This window comes from Lutjanus erythropterus, chromosome 21, assembly GCF_056507025.1.
Source record: "Lutjanus erythropterus isolate fLutEry1 chromosome 21, fLutEry1.hap2, whole genome shotgun sequence".
Lineage (NCBI taxonomy): Eukaryota > Metazoa > Chordata > Actinopteri > Lutjaniformes > Lutjanidae > Lutjanus > Lutjanus erythropterus.
Window position 1 is genome coordinate 13792506 of NC_139337.1, and position 17091 is coordinate 13809596.

General features: G+C 42.4%; 1 protein-coding gene across 1 annotated transcript; it reads left to right on the forward strand.

Annotated features, from left to right (window-relative positions):
* Window positions 1–3614: 3614 nt before the first annotated feature.
* Window positions 3615–7540, forward strand: amer2 (APC membrane recruitment protein 2). The gene has a single exon (XM_084710314.1). It carries the CDS (start codon window positions 3727–3729, stop codon window positions 5776–5778), a length of 2052 nt encoding a protein of 683 aa, XP_084566440.1. The 5' UTR covers window positions 3615–3726; the 3' UTR covers window positions 5779–7540.
* Window positions 7541–17091: the final 9551 nt, after the last annotated feature.

The following is a 17091-nucleotide window of genomic DNA, read 5'->3' on the forward strand; positions in this document are numbered from 1 at the left end:
AAGACACATTCACTGGCTACATGTAGGCATGGTGCAAAGGATACACACTCTTTGCATGGAGGCATATTCAGACAAGCCATATTATTAGAAAACACAGCAAGTGAGAAAGAGAAGCAGAGAGAGAGAGAGAGAAAATGTCCTCTAACTGTCCCACTTAGAGCTGAGCTTCACTCAGGGGGCTGAAATGGGAACCCTATTTAGACAGATGGGGGAGGAAGAGAGAGGGTGTGTGTGTGTATAAAGATAATAGGGTGTGTACTCCTTTGGTTGCTTCGCTGTGAATGTGTCTATCTTCTCGTTCATGTTAAAATTTAGACAAATAAATTAATCATTCGCTCTGAAGAGAGCACGTTGCATTTTGCATAAAAAGCCTGTGAACTACAGTTACACAAATTACTGTACACATTAACAAAACAACTGAAAATACTACGACTGTAAATAATAAGTTCTTCATTAGACAGTATTAGACTCTTTATTATTATTACTTACTTTACATTACAATAGAGCTGCACTGTAAAGTGAAACTTCATAGTAGTCAGACCGATGCCTACTTTTGTAATTAAATCACATTATCTACCCACAGTATTGCAATTGTCTGTGCGGTCACCTAAAGACAGAGTGTCCCTCTGTAATTTTGGCCTTCACTAGGTAGATCTGGTTCACATAATATTAGTATTAGTTTACTGTAAAAAAAAAATGCAACCATTTACCGTGAAAAATATATTCCATCAGAATGTAAAATGAATGTCAAAGCATGTTGTCTTTATTATTATCATTGCTCTGAGGTATTATCCACTAAACCCTGTTGCTTTCCCGCCAAATCCAACCTGGTTCATCGCTGTGAAATTGACCGTGAAGGCTGGTACAGGCTGCCAGATTCATGATAATGGTCTTAAATTACAGAATATACAAATATTGCATACCAGTAGTAATGATTTAAGCAGCATAACGATATGCATTTCCACCCTAAGAACTCCTTTGTCTCATCATGTGATAACCGAGCCCACTGATCAGCCTCCACTCACAGCCAGCCATCTGCTGCTCGGAGTCAGCTTCAAGTCCATCCAATAGCCAGCTGACCTGCGAGCATGGCTGTAGGGCATTCTGCTGGAGTGTCTGATGTACCTGAAAACCTGCACACTGGGTGACTGACTGACTGACTGGCAGCCAGACAGGCTGGGTGACTGACTTGTGGGCTGAGCGGACAGATTATCTTTCTTATTGGGGAGAGCATAAGGAAGATATGCTTCAGCGCTTCACTCTGGGGAAGCCCTCGAAATGTGTTTGTGTGGGTGTGAGCATGTCTGTGGATCTGTGGGTGTGTGTGTGTGTGTGTGTGTGTTGCCTTAGGCGGATGAATGCAGACATTGTTTGATAGCAGTGGGCTGGAAGAGGAGAGCCTGTGCCCAAAGCAACTGAGGAGGAGGAGGAGGAGGAGGAGGAGGAGAGAGAAAAGGAGCAGGGGAGGGGAGGAAGGAGGGGAGAGGAGGTTTGTAAGTGGGTCGGGGTACCAGGGAGATTCATGGGGGGTTGGGAGGATAGAATAGGCAGTAAAAAGAGCACCCTCAGTGGATTACACACAGCACGAAACAAGGGGAACTCTGGGTGAATCCACTGCAGGTGAGGATGACATATTTTTGGAAAGACGCCTCCAAAACAGTAGCTCAACAGGAGACATGGGGAGCACCTACTTCAAATCTCTTTTTTTTTTTTTTCTAAAACACTGAATTAATGCGGGGTTTATCTAACAGCAATAATCATTTGTTTAAACAAGAGTTCAAGACATTTTACACATATATTTTATGTCTTGTGTACAATTAAGAGAACTGGAAAAGGACAATAACAATAAGGCAACAAGTTAGGATATACATGGCTTTTTTTCTCCAGTGAGTGAAGAGTTAATTGTTCTAAATGCCCTCTGAAACTCTGCCGGTTACCAAGGTAGGTGCTAACAGTATAGCCTATTTAAAAAGAAAGATTGCGCATTAATTACATGAGTGGTCATAAACACACACTGACAAACACACATAGACTTGATGGGAACCTGTCATTAACATTAGACCTTCGGTGATTAATTGAGTATTAAATTAATTGCCTGTTTTGTTAATTTATTTCTAGTGACTTCAATGTAAATCCAGCCACAGCCGTATAAGACGCCTGGGGCTGTTGATGTAGTATAATGAGGGAGAAAGTCCATGTCGTCATATTACTGCAGCTTTCAGTATACAGTGCTGGGGGGCAGTGACAAATTGTCAGTATGTGATGAGTTGTGGATGACCAGCATGACAGAAACACAGTGATATCTGTGGTTGTGGTTCCAAAATGGTGGTCCTTTATCACACTGTGAGAGAAGTTCAAGACAGGCCAAGACAGCCTGGGACAACAGTCAGAAATTTGATGACGGACGTCATCACATTTTCCTGTATATTTACTTGTGTCAGACAGTGCAGCTTGCAATAAAGACTGTTAAAATCTCACTGTCTGTGTGAGTCTTAAAGCCAAGTCTTAACCCTCAGTCAGCTCTTTAAACTTGAGGGGTCCAACACTTTGGTCGGACACCACAAGTACAGTGAGCTGCTGGATTTTGCACGCCACAAACAGTTGAACAACTCCCACCCCTCCAGACACTTAGGATGATGTCATGACAGTTAGATGTGTTGTCATAGCTCTCAGACACCTGGTCCTGTGTGTCCATATGGAAGAGAGCTTGAGGCCATATGGCCTATATGTCTGGCCCAAACTGTATTGGAGGCATGTCTGAGCTGTGTGTGTGTGTGTGTGTGTGTGTGTGTGTGTGTGTGTGTGTGTGTGTGTGTGTGTGTTAAGCTCACTCATACTGTTGATCAGCAGGTCTTGTATTTGAGTCTCCTGACATGCTTATTTTTTGTTTACTCTGAGCTTTTCCACATGCACACACACAGAGCAAGCAATGCTGATAAATTTGTAATGTCAAGCTACTGTTTGCATGAAGCTTTGATATGACTTACCTCAGTGAGACACAAAGAAATCACATTATTCAGATGTAAAACTTAAGTGCCATTAAGTCGACTTTCACTTGTTAGATTTGATTCCACCGTCGTTGCCTTCATGTTCCACTTACATGTCTAAACACCATCAAATCCAAACAAGTATGCGAGCAGTCTTTATAATTAGCCATTCCACTCTGTCTCATGACTCAAAGCTCACTGAAACACATTGAACTCATGTCTAATCCGTCATAATTCATCAGTGGGTGTGTGTATCTCTACTTAATTGCCAAGTACACTACAGACATGTCCAGCACACACACACACACACATACACACATGCACATACAGGGATGGAAGCTTATAAATTGATGAACAGTCAAAGGAGAGGAGCAAACAGTGCATTGGTGACAGGGAAGGTAGAGGAAGACAGGAGGATGAGGATGGGGGAGGGAGTGGAGGACAGACACTGGCGCCCCGCCAACGTTGACGAAAGCTGCTTAGCCCACCCAGTTGCCATGGATACAGTAAGGAGCAGCTCCCAGCATGTGTGTGTGTGAGAGAGAGACAGAGAGGAGGGGAGGGAGGGAGGGAAGCTGAGAGAGAAAAGCAGCAGGCAAGCGTTAGAGCAAGTCAGAGTGGGAGTGAAAGAGCACCAGACAGCAGGGTGTAGAGAGACAGAGAGAGGGGGTGAGTGGACAGAGAGGCTGCTAGAGAGCTTGAGGGAGACGATAGAGTGGGAGCGATAGAGTGCTAGATAATGGAGGTGCAGTCGGAGTGCATGGAGCCTCCTGTGGCTCCTCATAGTGACCCCCAGCCTACAGGGAAGATCAACAAAGCTGCCTTCAAACTCTTCGGAAAGCGGCGCACCGGCTCTGGAATGGCCAGCTTCTTCTCCTTCAGGAACAAAGGGGCTGCAAACAGCTCTAACAACGGGAATTCTGACAATGGGAATTCTTTAAACGGGAACAGCTCGGTGGCGTCGGTGGACCTCGTTAGGAGCAAAACCCATGATGGACTGTTGAGCTCCAACAACGATGCTGATGGACAGAGAGGGGAGGGGCTTGCCAGTCTGGAGGCGGGACCGGTGAGGTCGCTAAGTAAATCGCTGAGTTTCTTCTCTCTGCTCCGACGTGGGAGTTTTAGGTCGAGTGAGAATGGAGGGGCGGGGCTTGTCAGAAGAGGGAGGGGCCTAAAGGGCTTTTTCAGCAGCATGCGATGGAGACGCAAAGAAAAAACAAACGAGGGAGATGGGGAAGAAGTGGAAGGGAAGAGGGAGAAGGACGCTGAACCTGAAAAGGTTAAAGATATTACACTCACCCTTGAACCGCCTCCGCATCACCACCAAGAGGATTGTGGGAATGCAGAGACAGAACCCAACCTAGAGACTCCCACCACTAGTGTTACCATGACACCCCCACACTGTGTTGCCATGCCAGGGCCATCTGGTGAGCCAGACTCCCCCTTTCCTTACACACCCACTGACTCGCCACTGCGCCCTCCCATCCAAAAAGCCAAAGCTTCAATTTCCAGCCTCACCCCCTCCCTCGCTACACCCCCATTGGATCGCTGCAGCACGGGCGACCCGCCCTCAGAGCCTTCGGTGGACCGCCTCTGCTCTCTCCTCTTCACTGACGTCACGTCCCTCAAGAGCTTCGACTCACTGACAGGCTGCGGTGACATTATAGCTGACGCAGATGAGGAGGGGCCGGTGGGTAATGGGGGCAGTGGCACCAGCAGCAGCAGCAGTGGGGGTGGAGGAGGGGGGTGTGTGGGAGCGGGTGCAGGAAGAGCTGTAGGTAGCAGCGCCATGACTCGTGGTTCCCCATCCAAAACCCCTCTACCCTCCCAGCTGACACAGCCCATGTTTTCCTCAAGCTCAGTGCCTTCCTCCCTCCCAGCCCGTGCCAGGGCGCCTCCTCCACCCCAGCAGCATCCGGCCGGTAGCGGTGTGGTGGCCTACATGGGTGGAGGGGAAGAAATGGCGAGTCCAGAAGGAGTGGATGATGCAGACATGCAGGGGCTCTGGCACATGCTGCCGTCCACAGGTGACAACTCCCCTGCGCTGCCCCGATCACATCAACCTCCCTCTTCTACCCCAACTTCAACTTATCCCCCTCGCGCCACCTCCAGCCACCTGCCCTCCGCCTCCAGGAGTACAGACCGAAAGATCCCCCAGGTGAAGGCGCTGGGGCTCAGTAAGATTCCAGTTGTTGGTGGAGGAGGAAACCGGGCAGCTAAACCACCCCTCCCTCACGCACATGGCCGTCATCCCACATCACCTGGTGAGAAAGAGCCACTTAGTGATGAGGGCTACTGGGACACACCCTCAGCAACACCCACAGCTACACCTGATGAGAGCGGGCTGCAGCGTAACCAGAAGATGGCCCTATCACGTGACAGTTGCTCCGGAGACCACCTGTATGACCTCTACAACGACCCCGAAGAGGACGGAGAGGGTGAAGAGCAGCAGCAGGACGAGGATCTAAACAGTACGCCTTCTCCATCCACTGAATACAAACTGAGTCCCACAACTCCCCCTTCCTCCTCCTCCTCTTCCTCCTTCCGATCAATGAAAGGCAGCACCAGCCTTCCTCGAGAATCCAAGATCCCAGTGAGCAGCAGGCAAACGCCACCTCCCCACTCTGCAAGCCAGTCAGCCCTCTCTTCTGTTCTAGAGGCCGATTCCCCTCCGCCAAAGACCTGTGCGCCTCCCCCGGCCCGCACCAGAATCCCTGTATCCAAGGTGCCAGTCCGTCGTTCTGGAAACAAACCTGGCAGCACGACCAGAGGAACTGCCCACAAGAAGTAGTCCCTGTCAGATGGGTGGTTCTCTTCTACTAACTTATGGACTTGAGTGTACATCACTTCAGTGCTGTTTATGCAGAGCCAAAAGTTTTCCCAGACCAAGAAAAATGTTGAGCTGTAGAGTTAACAGCCTATAAATTCCTCTCAAATCTTAAAAGCTCTCATTCCTTAAGTGTTTCGGCTTACGACGGGGCTAGAATAGAATAAGTGGTTTTGTTCACTTGAGAAAGTCACGAGGAGACTCCAAAAAGCTGGGTTAACACTTCACAGCTCTCACTGGAACTTTGGAGGCTGACTCTTGACAATCCATGGGCTCGCAATAGACACATTTGCCTTGTAACTTTCCTGGAAAAGCTCCTGACCTGCTGAGAGTTCGACAGCTCATGATTGCACACTGCAAAAGAAAAAAAAGCAGAGCACCTTTTTATCTTTTACATTTTTTCTTATGGAATTCCACCATGGCATAACACGATTTGCTCATAAGGACCTAATCTAATCAAAGTTTTTTTCAGAGTTTGTCATCATGTCTAATCTGTAACAAATTACCTCCTAATCCTTTGATCTTAGAGCCAAAGTTAAAAAAACAAACCCAGTCATATTTCACAGTCTCTAATAGTCTTGAACAGACTCAACAATTTCCACAGCCTGGAATAACCCCGCATTTTTTGTTTGGCTGTTGTACGTGTTTTTTGCTTTTTAAAGGTGGTCTTCTTCTGACCGCATACTGATTATTAAACTGTATGTGCAAATATACAACTGAACACTGAGATCTGAACTGGTTTTATTACTACTTTGCAGCTACAAATGTGGCAAAGCTGCTCTGCAGAAGGCCACATAATATCTTATGTTTTTTGGAGGGGGAGACCTCCTCTGTTTTCATTGGTTATTTTTTATTGGGGATGGACTTCAGCCTGTTGCATTTGGATCTCACTTATACCCCACTGCATCACCCGAAGTACATCCATAGGATGTCAATCTCTGGGATTTACAACTGTTGATTTACCAATGGAAACCTACAAAACTATCGCAATACTCGACCTGGAGGGATCCCTTGTACTGATGCTTCAATACATTCAAACACACACACACACACACACACACACACACACACACACACACACACAAAATTATACATGCACACAAACACTTTCTCTCCCTCTCTGCATGCAGTGCCACACATACAAGGCGCAAAGGTCAGGGAACATCATCTAACACTGAATGATCTTAGTTACACACACTGTTCAACCTTTGGCACTGTCTTTGTAGCTACACTGGATGACTTTCTTCTCTAAGGACACATGCACAAACAACCAATTTTTTCTAGTTAGTACTTTCTTCTTCACTGGATTTCATACTGTTTTTTATAGGCTCCTCCTTCTGAAGTCATACTGCACGGATCTTAAACTGTGATCACACCAGCTTCTTAAAACTCTGCTGTCTGTTCTTTCTGTTCTTCTCTCCTAACACACCGTAAAGGCTAAGCTGAGTGGATGACAGGGAGGCATCCTCGCCGGCAGACAGTTTTAGAGGGCCAGAGTATGCCTGTAAGTGTTTTTAAATAGGCTGTGACCCAAAAAAGAAGAAATTCTTTGAGGGTTTCAGACAAAGAAAAGTTTAAGTCATGTAATTGACCCCTCAAAGTCCTGACCCATTTTGCTCTGTGCTTAAACTTTTTCCTTCCCTGTATTTTATGTTAGGTGCTAGACCAGTCTATGCTGAAAATAAGACAAATTAATTGTTTATTAGCTAGAGTTTTGCCATCATTAGCTATCAGATGTCTTGTTTTGATGTTTTTAGCAAATGCTTTGCTAACATTAGCTTACTTAAAATGCAATCTGTGTTGCTTTTACAGATCCCCCAGAAACATTTTTAACCATCCCTAAAAAGCTTTATGTCCTGCAAAACTTGTCTCAGCTTTTTCCTTTCCTGTACTTCTACATATTATGTGCGAGGCTCATGAAATGAAAAGAAAACAAGTTTTAAAGATTGTTAAAAGATGTTGTTGGGGGACCTTCAATAGCTCCTGGAAATAGTCTTGTCTGAAGTTAGCTAATATCATCAGAATGGTAGCTAGCTGGCTAATGATTTATGTTGATTGAAAATTGATTGACATTAGCTAATTTAAGATGTAGGTTTTACTTGTCCCCAAGCAAAATTTTTTAACCATCTCCCAAAATTTGGTTTTCTTTTCAAAATAGATAAACATAGCATATTAGAGCAGGAAAGGTAAAAGTTGAGCAAGGTTCAGTTGGGTACCAAGCTTGCTGAACTGTTATTGGAGCACAGAGGGAAAAGGGGCAGGTCTTAGGAAGGGTCACTTATGTGGATCACAGGTTAAGATACAAAGCAAAATTTGGGGACTAAGGCTAAATCAGTTCAGTCTTTCACCCTTTTTTTTCCTGGCTCTTGTACTAATGAACGTTGTGCGACTTCATTCTAGGAACCACCGCAGCTGTGTGTGAATCTGAATGTAGCTTGACATCATTGTAGATCATTGGTTAGCATATATTTTCCTCTGTTGGTCTGTTTTCCTCTCTGTCCCTCTTTTGTGGGGGCAAGACAAATGGTGGAGTTTACTGTTTTCTAAGTCCCCCGTGCTCTGAAAAATGAAGACAAACTACTGCACAGTGTTGCAGCCTTGCAAAGCACTACTTGTTTTAAGAATGAGGGGGTGTTTTGCAGGCTTAAAAGGCCTTTGTCAGTGATTCAGTGAGACAAGTTACAGGGAGCAGTGTGTTCCCTACCCTTCAGTTAAAGAGAGGGGTTTTCACAGGGAAAGACATTTGAGATGATGCAAGTTTTCTCTAATCCTAACCACAATGGTACCAATGACACTTGAGGGTCATTCTAGTTCATGATAGCTTTCCATCTCATTTAGAATGTGATGATTGATCCACAACACTGCCTCTGGTTCAGATATCTTTTCCTCATGGTGTAGTGTAGGACAGGCCATGGGGTAACCTGATTCTTGGTCAGCTGTAACGCGTGTTTCTCACCCAATAAAAAGGGCAGGCTAAAGGTCATTTGTGAAGCAGAGAATGATTATGACCCTTCTTGTTTACCCTACCTACACTGTGCTCTTTGCTGTTTTGATTTATTATGCAATCACTTTCATTCTCCCTTCCTCAGAGTGCTGATTGACTAAAGAGTGATTAGATGGAAAGGGATGGTGACATAAGGTAACTTTTTGGGTGACTGAGATGGGTAACAATCTAAATCTTTTAAGTATTACTGGTAAAAAAAAAATGTAAATATTATATTTTCTTCAAATAGCAGTGGAGATGCGTGTGGATTGTTGACCAGAACAGTTGTCTGAAGAGTCCAAAAGTAATAATTTTACTCAATGAAGGAGAAACCTTACTGTCACCAATCAAATTATATTAAAGGGATAGTTCTGATTATTTGAAGTGGGGTTTTATGAGGTACTTATTGGTCGTCAAAGTATAACCCCCAGCAGATGGAGAAACAGGGATGGGTATAAGCATAGAAGCTAAGCGCTAAACTGCTGTGGGTGGGGTCGTCAACAAAAGGTCCACCTAAAAAAATCATCATCAGTTTAAATGTATGCTATTTTCACCACGGTATTTTGCCGTCAGACAGCCTTTTCTGACAGGAAAATAATGTAAGGAAGAGCCATTATATGAGCCAAATATTTCTTTCAAACCAAACTCCATTAGTAAAATCAGTAATTTTAGTAAATTGCTAATCTGCCACTGCCTCAATCTGTTTAGCTCTATTGTGTAACTTTGGTGTTTTAAAAGGATAGTTTAGATTCACCCAAGTCATAGAATAACATAAACAAACTGACAGATTGAGGCAGAGGTAGACATGCAACTCTAGTGTTCCATAAGGTAAAATGACTGATTTTGTCTATGGAGTTTGGTTGTTTTGGAGACAGCGATATTTGACTTATATAACAACAGTTTCCCACCAGAAAAGGCTATCTGATGGCAATGTAAATAGAGTGTACACTTGAACTGATATTCATTTTTTTAGGTACGTTTTTAAGTGGCTAAAATACCTTTTGTTGGCCACAACAGTACAATCCCACATCAAATAATCTTAACGTTTCCTTTAATTTTAAGATTAAGAGAGCATAGGGAATTATGGACTAGACAAGGAGTGATCATTACGCATCATATGTTTTGTTTAAACATGGCGTCCTCCTCGGTTGATGCCAGTGTTATGTGTAATCAAAAGTTGTTTCTCCAGTTTTTCAAAAAATGACATAGTGACAATGGGGTACCTTGGGTACCTTGATCCGTTGCTCTGGCATATTTACAACAATGACATCAACCACAGAGGACACCATATTGCCTCCTGGCTCAGTTCCTTCCTTGTATTTTCTTTCCAGACTGATACTCTTTTCTTTCTGATTCCAAATCTGAGCCTTTTTGTGATCATTCGCTGTGATGAAAAGCACATTACGTTTTCGTTCTTTTTGTTACCGTCTGTCTGTTCACAGTGTGAAGTCTTTCCACTTTTCATATTTAATGAATAAAACTGTGTTTGCGCTGATGGATGAGCTCCTGACTCTTTGTAACCACATTTACACAAGAATCCATACACTTTACTGTCAGAGGCTTTGTGCACTTGTATCATTAGAGCCATATTAGATAGAACCCTTCTCTCCTCGGCTCCCCTCCTCCATCTTTCCACCCCCACATCCTGGTGGCTTAAATCCCCAAGGAGGAGTATGTTGGGTGGGAGACAGGGTGAGAAACAGAGATGCTTTTGTTGATGCATGCAGCGTGTGGCATTTTTGTTATGGCGCACTTCGAGATAGGTCTGCTTGGCTTGGGAGTAATAGGTTATCAATACATTTTATTGATCACTGAGATGAATGTGTCATTGTCTGCTGCTGGTCTCCGCTGGGAACAGACGTGCAGAGATGTGAACAGACGGCCAAAATGATGACAAAGACATGCAGCTGATGCACAGCTGATGCTTATGGAACCTGCGTGTGTGTCTGTGTGTCCTGAATATAGATGAAAGGGAGGGTCCCATTGTTTCGAGGGAGACACATGTTGCTAGAGAAAGCTTATATGTTGTTGTGGCGTGGGTGCGCATGCATGTGTAGTGGGAGGAGGATTTGGTGCAGTGCGAATCCCCTTTGTAATGGTGCAGCAAACCCCCTCCCTCTCTATCCAGCTCTCTCCCTCCGTTTCTGCACGCTGAGGTTTATGTAAAAGCCTTACGTAAGACCATAACACTCACTTGTACCAGCCCACCAGATCAAAGCTACTGATGCTGACAGGGAGAATGGTGCGTGCTGGTGCGTGTGCATGTGTGTGCCAGCTGATCTCATCATTAATCTGCTGCTGCTTGGCTGCTGGATGTGGACACTCATCCTCATTGTGAGCCATGTTTGTGCCTGTTTGTTTTGGTGCATAAATTGAGTATAAATAGAGTGCATGGATTTAGTTTGCGCTGAACAAAGTTCTTATGCAAACCAATGGAGAGAAGAGAACAAGGAAGGGAGTGAGGAAGAAATGCATGAAGAGAAAGTGGGAGCAGAAGATTTATTGTAAGTGTGAGTGATGGTTTGTCTGGCTTCAGTGCTCTTAAAAGAGCCTTTTAGCTAGCCTACGTGACTCTTGATGAACAGTAGCCACAAGAAACAATAATGGGATAATGCCATGCTGAAAGTTAGTGTGATAAGAGTCATTAGATCAGCAAATTGACTCAGTATTGTCAGTTAGGCCCACAGCAATAAAGTGATGCAGGGATGACATATTTCTGTGGCCAACCTGGACGTTAGCATTGCTCTGGTTCCCCCCACAGAAAAGCCAGTTGGATTTTCAAACTGGATTAAGATTAGTTTAGAAAATTAGCTCTGTGGCAAACAAACATTTGTGACATGTTTTGTTCAGCAAGATCATTTTCACAAACACCATTTTTTATGATTTTTGAAGCATAAATGCAATCGCACCACAGACCTTATTTCAGGTTGGCTATTTAGCCAAAAAACCCATTGACTCCAAGATGACAGAACTGGAAATACTAAAATGCTAACTCATTTCCAAGGTTTAGGTTTTATTCCTGCAGCAGCCTATATCTGTCTAATGTTTGCTAACATTAGCTAACATTAGCTATCAGCTACAATACTAGACCAAATAAAGCTGAAGTGGCAAAACTATAGATGTATCATAATAAAGTAGATAGAGTATTGTTGCTTTGCCTTGCTTCCAGTTTTTTTCCAGTGGTCACTCCTGGTATTGGAGCAAAAAAAAAGAAAAAAAAAGAAAAGAAAAATCCCCTACAACAAGGTTGATTATGACTCCTATATATATATAAAAATGAGTCGGTGAGGGGGGAAACACTATTGCACATGTTCAGTGGGCCTTATAACTAGGAAGTAAACCGAGAGGCTAGAAACAATTTTTCGCTGTATGTATGACGCCATACATACATACATATGATGCTGTCTTTGCATACTATATTTAGTTAATTATAATACATCTGTGGGATGAATGGAACATGGGTGAAGAATACGATTTATTTTGAATGTGAGTGAGGGGTTGTTTTGCTTCAGTATTCTTAAATGACTTTAAGTGATTTTAAGACTTTTTATATGCTGTTTCTTCTTTTAAATGTTACATAGTCTTGCTCTAATATGAGATGGGAGCATATGCATGAGAGCTTATACAGCACATGCAGTTAATGTGTATAATCAATTATCAGTGTGATGTAGCTAAGTAGTTTCTAGCTGGTGTCTGGATTTCTTTCAGCAGTCTTTCTAAAGAGCTAAAACGTGATACTGAGATGTCCATATTACAAGCTAAATTAGAATCTGCTGCTGTTTAAGTGAGAAACAAAGCTGTGTTGTCTTAGTGTTCCAGTACAGCTCCTATCAAACATTATCTGAAGAGATATCATCATTAGATCTTGACTAAAATGATAAAACGAGGAGGTGTTTATCAGAGCAGTGCAGATAATATAGATAAAATAGAATATAAACAACCAGAGCCTCTATGTAAGGAACCACTAAATAAGAGATGTTGATGGAGAAAAATCTAGCACAGATAGAGCAAAGTGAAGGTCATACTGATATTTCTAGAAACATATTATCCTGGGTTTTTTTTTGCCATGATAAATGTGTGTGCATGTGTGTGTGATGGAGCCCAAAGCACCATTCAAAAGCTGTACCCCACATTCTGCATGGCAGCCTCTCTACAGTCGTTCCCATAGTAACTCCACTAGGTCAACCAATGAAAAGAGGGGGCTGGGCAGGAAGGAGGATGGGAGAGTGTTTGGGGGTGGTGGTGGTTTGTGACACAGTGTGTGAGAGAGAGTTGAACTGGTGTGGTAAAACATTTATAGAAATAATAAGACAAACTCAAATACACACGAAATGAATACTGTATATAATATATATATATATATATATATATATATATATATATATATATATATATATATATATATATATATATACTGCAATCACAAACTGCACACACACACACACACACACACACACACACACACACACTCAAAGCCTCAGCCTTACCCTCAGAGTGTAAACATCACTTAATAAATCATCAACAGGAGCATTAGAGGGAAAGTATGGATCATTTGATGGGGGAGTTGTACCTTAAGTAGATGCCAGCCAGCTACCCTGCAGTCTGGAGAAGTAAAACATTTTTTAGCCAAAAACTAAAAAAGCAGCTAAAAGTGTATACTGTATTTATAACATTTTCACTCCTTTACCTTAAATAGCCTGTTCCAATAGGAAACCACTGTTGTAAGTATCACAATCTCCAAACCAACCAAACTCTGCGGGTGAAATCAGTCATTTTACCTTGCAGAAAACAGGAGTTACTGGTCTACCACTGCCTCAAACTGTCAGTTTGTTTGTCAGTTGTTATTGTCTGACTTTGTCGTTTCAAAAAGTTAATTTGGATTCATCAAAGTCAAACAACAACACAAACAAACTAACAGAGCGAGGCAGCAGTAGACCAGGAACTACAAGATAAAATCACTGATTTGTGTGCTAGGAGATAATGATGGCATGTACAACAGTTTCCTGATAAAAAAAAAGACAGAGAGATGGTGGTTTCCCATCAGAAATAGCTGTCTGATGGCAAAGTAAAGCAGTGAAAATATTCCAAATATAGCATATACACTTATACTATCCCTTTGAGAAGAGGAGAAATTCAGTAATTGAGATTTCATTCACCAAACAGTGCTCTGACCTTTCACACACTTCGTCTAAACACATCACTTCCTCGTGTTAAGGTTCTGTACCACTGGTTTTCACCTCTGCAACCTCATGGGAATCCCCCGCATCCACCACCACCATTTTTTCTCTCTGTGCATCCACCTCTCTCTGTTACCGTTGTCCTCCAGCCCCCCCCCCCTCCCTTCTCTCACTCTCTTTCATATGATGCCACAGTTCCTCTCAGGGCGATGTTGTGTAATCCTCCCACTTGTCAATAATTCATCAGCAGACAAGCTTTTGACTCTGTGAATGGCTGGCACACAATGATGACCAGAGGATGCAGTACAACAATGTATTACAGAGAGAAGCTTTAACCTAGGGCTGCACGACATTGGAAAAAACTGACATTGCAATATTCTTTTAACCCTGCGATATATATTGCAATATGAAAAAATACAGGAATTTTCACCAGATGACTTGAATAGCACTGTTATGCTGCACTGCTGCTATCTTGTGGACAATTAACCTGCACTGATCTTGCGACTCACTCCATACACTGGGGCGTGGTCTGCTTTGGCAAATTGATTAAGAACTACATCGCAGGACCTGCAATGTGACTATTGCCTCCATGTACATTGCGATGACGATGCTCAAACGATATATTGTGCAGCCCTACTTTAACCCCAGGCAAAACTCAAACATGTAAAACTGGTTTATGCTAGTTCACTGGTACAAATTGAGCATGTGTTCCTCCAAAGTGACAAATTCTGACTTTGAAAATTATAAAAGGACAGGAAGTAAGATATTTAATTACATTCCAAACTGAATGGGAACTTGTGAGCTGCAAAACAGAATTCTAATTGAATTATGAATCACAAGATAAGTGATGACTGTAGTTTCCTTTACAGATAAAAGGCCAGGGAAGTTAGTTTATAGTCTGGTAAACAGTCCAGTGGCTTGAATTTAATATATTGAATCAACATTTTCACTTAACAGAATTTGTGCTTAAACTATTGTGAAACACACAACTACCATTCATCACAATTTCCTAGATTTATTGAACACTTGAGTGTAATTACCAGATAGAAATCAGTTAAACATCATGAGCTCAACATTAACATGGGTCCCCCTCCCCTCCTCTGCAAAGTGCTGCCTCTCATTTACTAGAGAAACAATGCTGAAAAATTTATTAGGAGGTTGGGCAGGCTGGGGTTCACACTACATATTCTCTGGGTGTGTTTGTGAGTGCGTGGCAGAGCGCCATAGAATACTCTTTCTAAAGTGAGAGAGAGAGAGAGAGAGAGAGAGAGAGAGAGAGAGAGAGAGAGAGAGAGAGAGAGAGAGAGAGACAACACCAGTAAAACAATCTGTAGGTCATCTCAGCTCTTTAGGGGACCCTGAGGGAGAGGAGTTTAATTTCCCACTGGAGTCTCCAGGGTAGGTGAATTAGACCAAATGTTTCAGTTCATCATAGTAGAGCTGGTGAGTACTTTTATGTAATCTCTCATTGAAGGAGACCTGTACTGTAAGTGTGAATATGCAGTAGACATTGTAGCAGTTTGTCTAAACCAGTGAAAAGGTCTGTATCAAGCCATCAAACCCCACAAATGATATGCATACGTGCATTAACTCACAATATGCCTGGTTGATTTTTCACAATACAAACAATTTCAGAAATTATTTGCAAGACAAGAATCAAACACTTTTTAAACAAAACCACACTGTCAGTTTAAATTTTAAACCTTATATTAAAGCATATAAATATAGTTCAGTGCAGTTCCATATAATTCAGTTCAGTTCATAAGGTAACACAAAAAAACAAACAAACAAAAAAAACAAAAAAACAAACAAAAGTCAAACCACAAAAGTATACTCAGTAAGAGAACCCTGGACCTGCAAAAGATCTTGCGAGACTGATCATTTAAACACAAACCATGATCTTTCCACAACCCTAACCTTTTTTGTCCCTAAGCTTACCCACATTTATTTAAACGTAGCGAAACGAACCTACAAAATCTCAAGGGAGTTCCACAAATCAAGGGTTCTCTTCTAGACTTGACAATAGTTCAGTTCAGTTCTCTCTCAAACAGAAAATCAAACTTCAAGATGAAAGAGAGAAGAGGAAAGAAGAAAGAAGAAGAAAGTAAAAGGCAAAAAGTGGCAAATAAAGACTTGGCCTCCACCAAATTGCCATGGTGTGGAGAGAGATTATTGATCAGTTGTCTCCGGAAATCTTTTAACTTTTCTTCACTTGCTGCTGATGTTAGACGCCGTACTGAATTTTCCCTTTCATAATAAAGGAAGTGACACGGGCCAGCTACCAGAAAGCAGGTAAGTCTTTGTGACGGTGGTGTGGAGGTGAGTGGAAAAAAGGAGATTCTAATATTTCGTATCATTTCTTCCAGCATAATGTGTAATGTAATGTACATAAACAGGTGAATTTGGGTAATCTGGAACATTTTTTAAAACCCATTAGATTAATACACGAGACCTTGTCGGAATCCTGAAGATGTTTTCTCACCAGACAAGACAGAATGTAGATATCATACCCAGAGAAGACATGCTTCATCGATTAGTGTTCTTCATGCCAATAAAGAAATAATAAAATGACAGAAAAAAAGTTTTTATGAAGAGAGATCAAAGAGCTGAGACCATGTGAAAAAGACTGCAAAAAGGGGATTCAACAACAAATTAAAACAATGCCATTAGTTTCCTTAGGGTCCTGTCTCTTTTTTTTTTTTAACATCCTCCATAATTTAAGATGTATTGTGTGAGTGTAAAGGGCCAAAAATGCTACTAACAGCATTACTTATTCCATCATACAAAGCTGGCATATCTGTCTAAAATAGCGTGAATTCATTTATTTTTATTGTTGAATAAGAAAATGGTCAGAGGGCCACCGAATCAAGGGCCAGATTTGGGCCGAGGATTGTAGGTTGAGTGTCAGCGCTCTAAACAGTATGTGCAATTGTCACAACACAGCTCTTTTGCATGTCTCACCCAAAACATTCCATTCACGCTTTAAACCTGAGCTATTGTGTCAATAAACTGGCCAAATGAAAGAAAAGCTGTGTGAGCTGTGCTGATCTAAATGTTCAGATGTTTTCTCACCATGGCAGTCAACCCTGAAAACATTTCTTGCATACAAATCTGTTT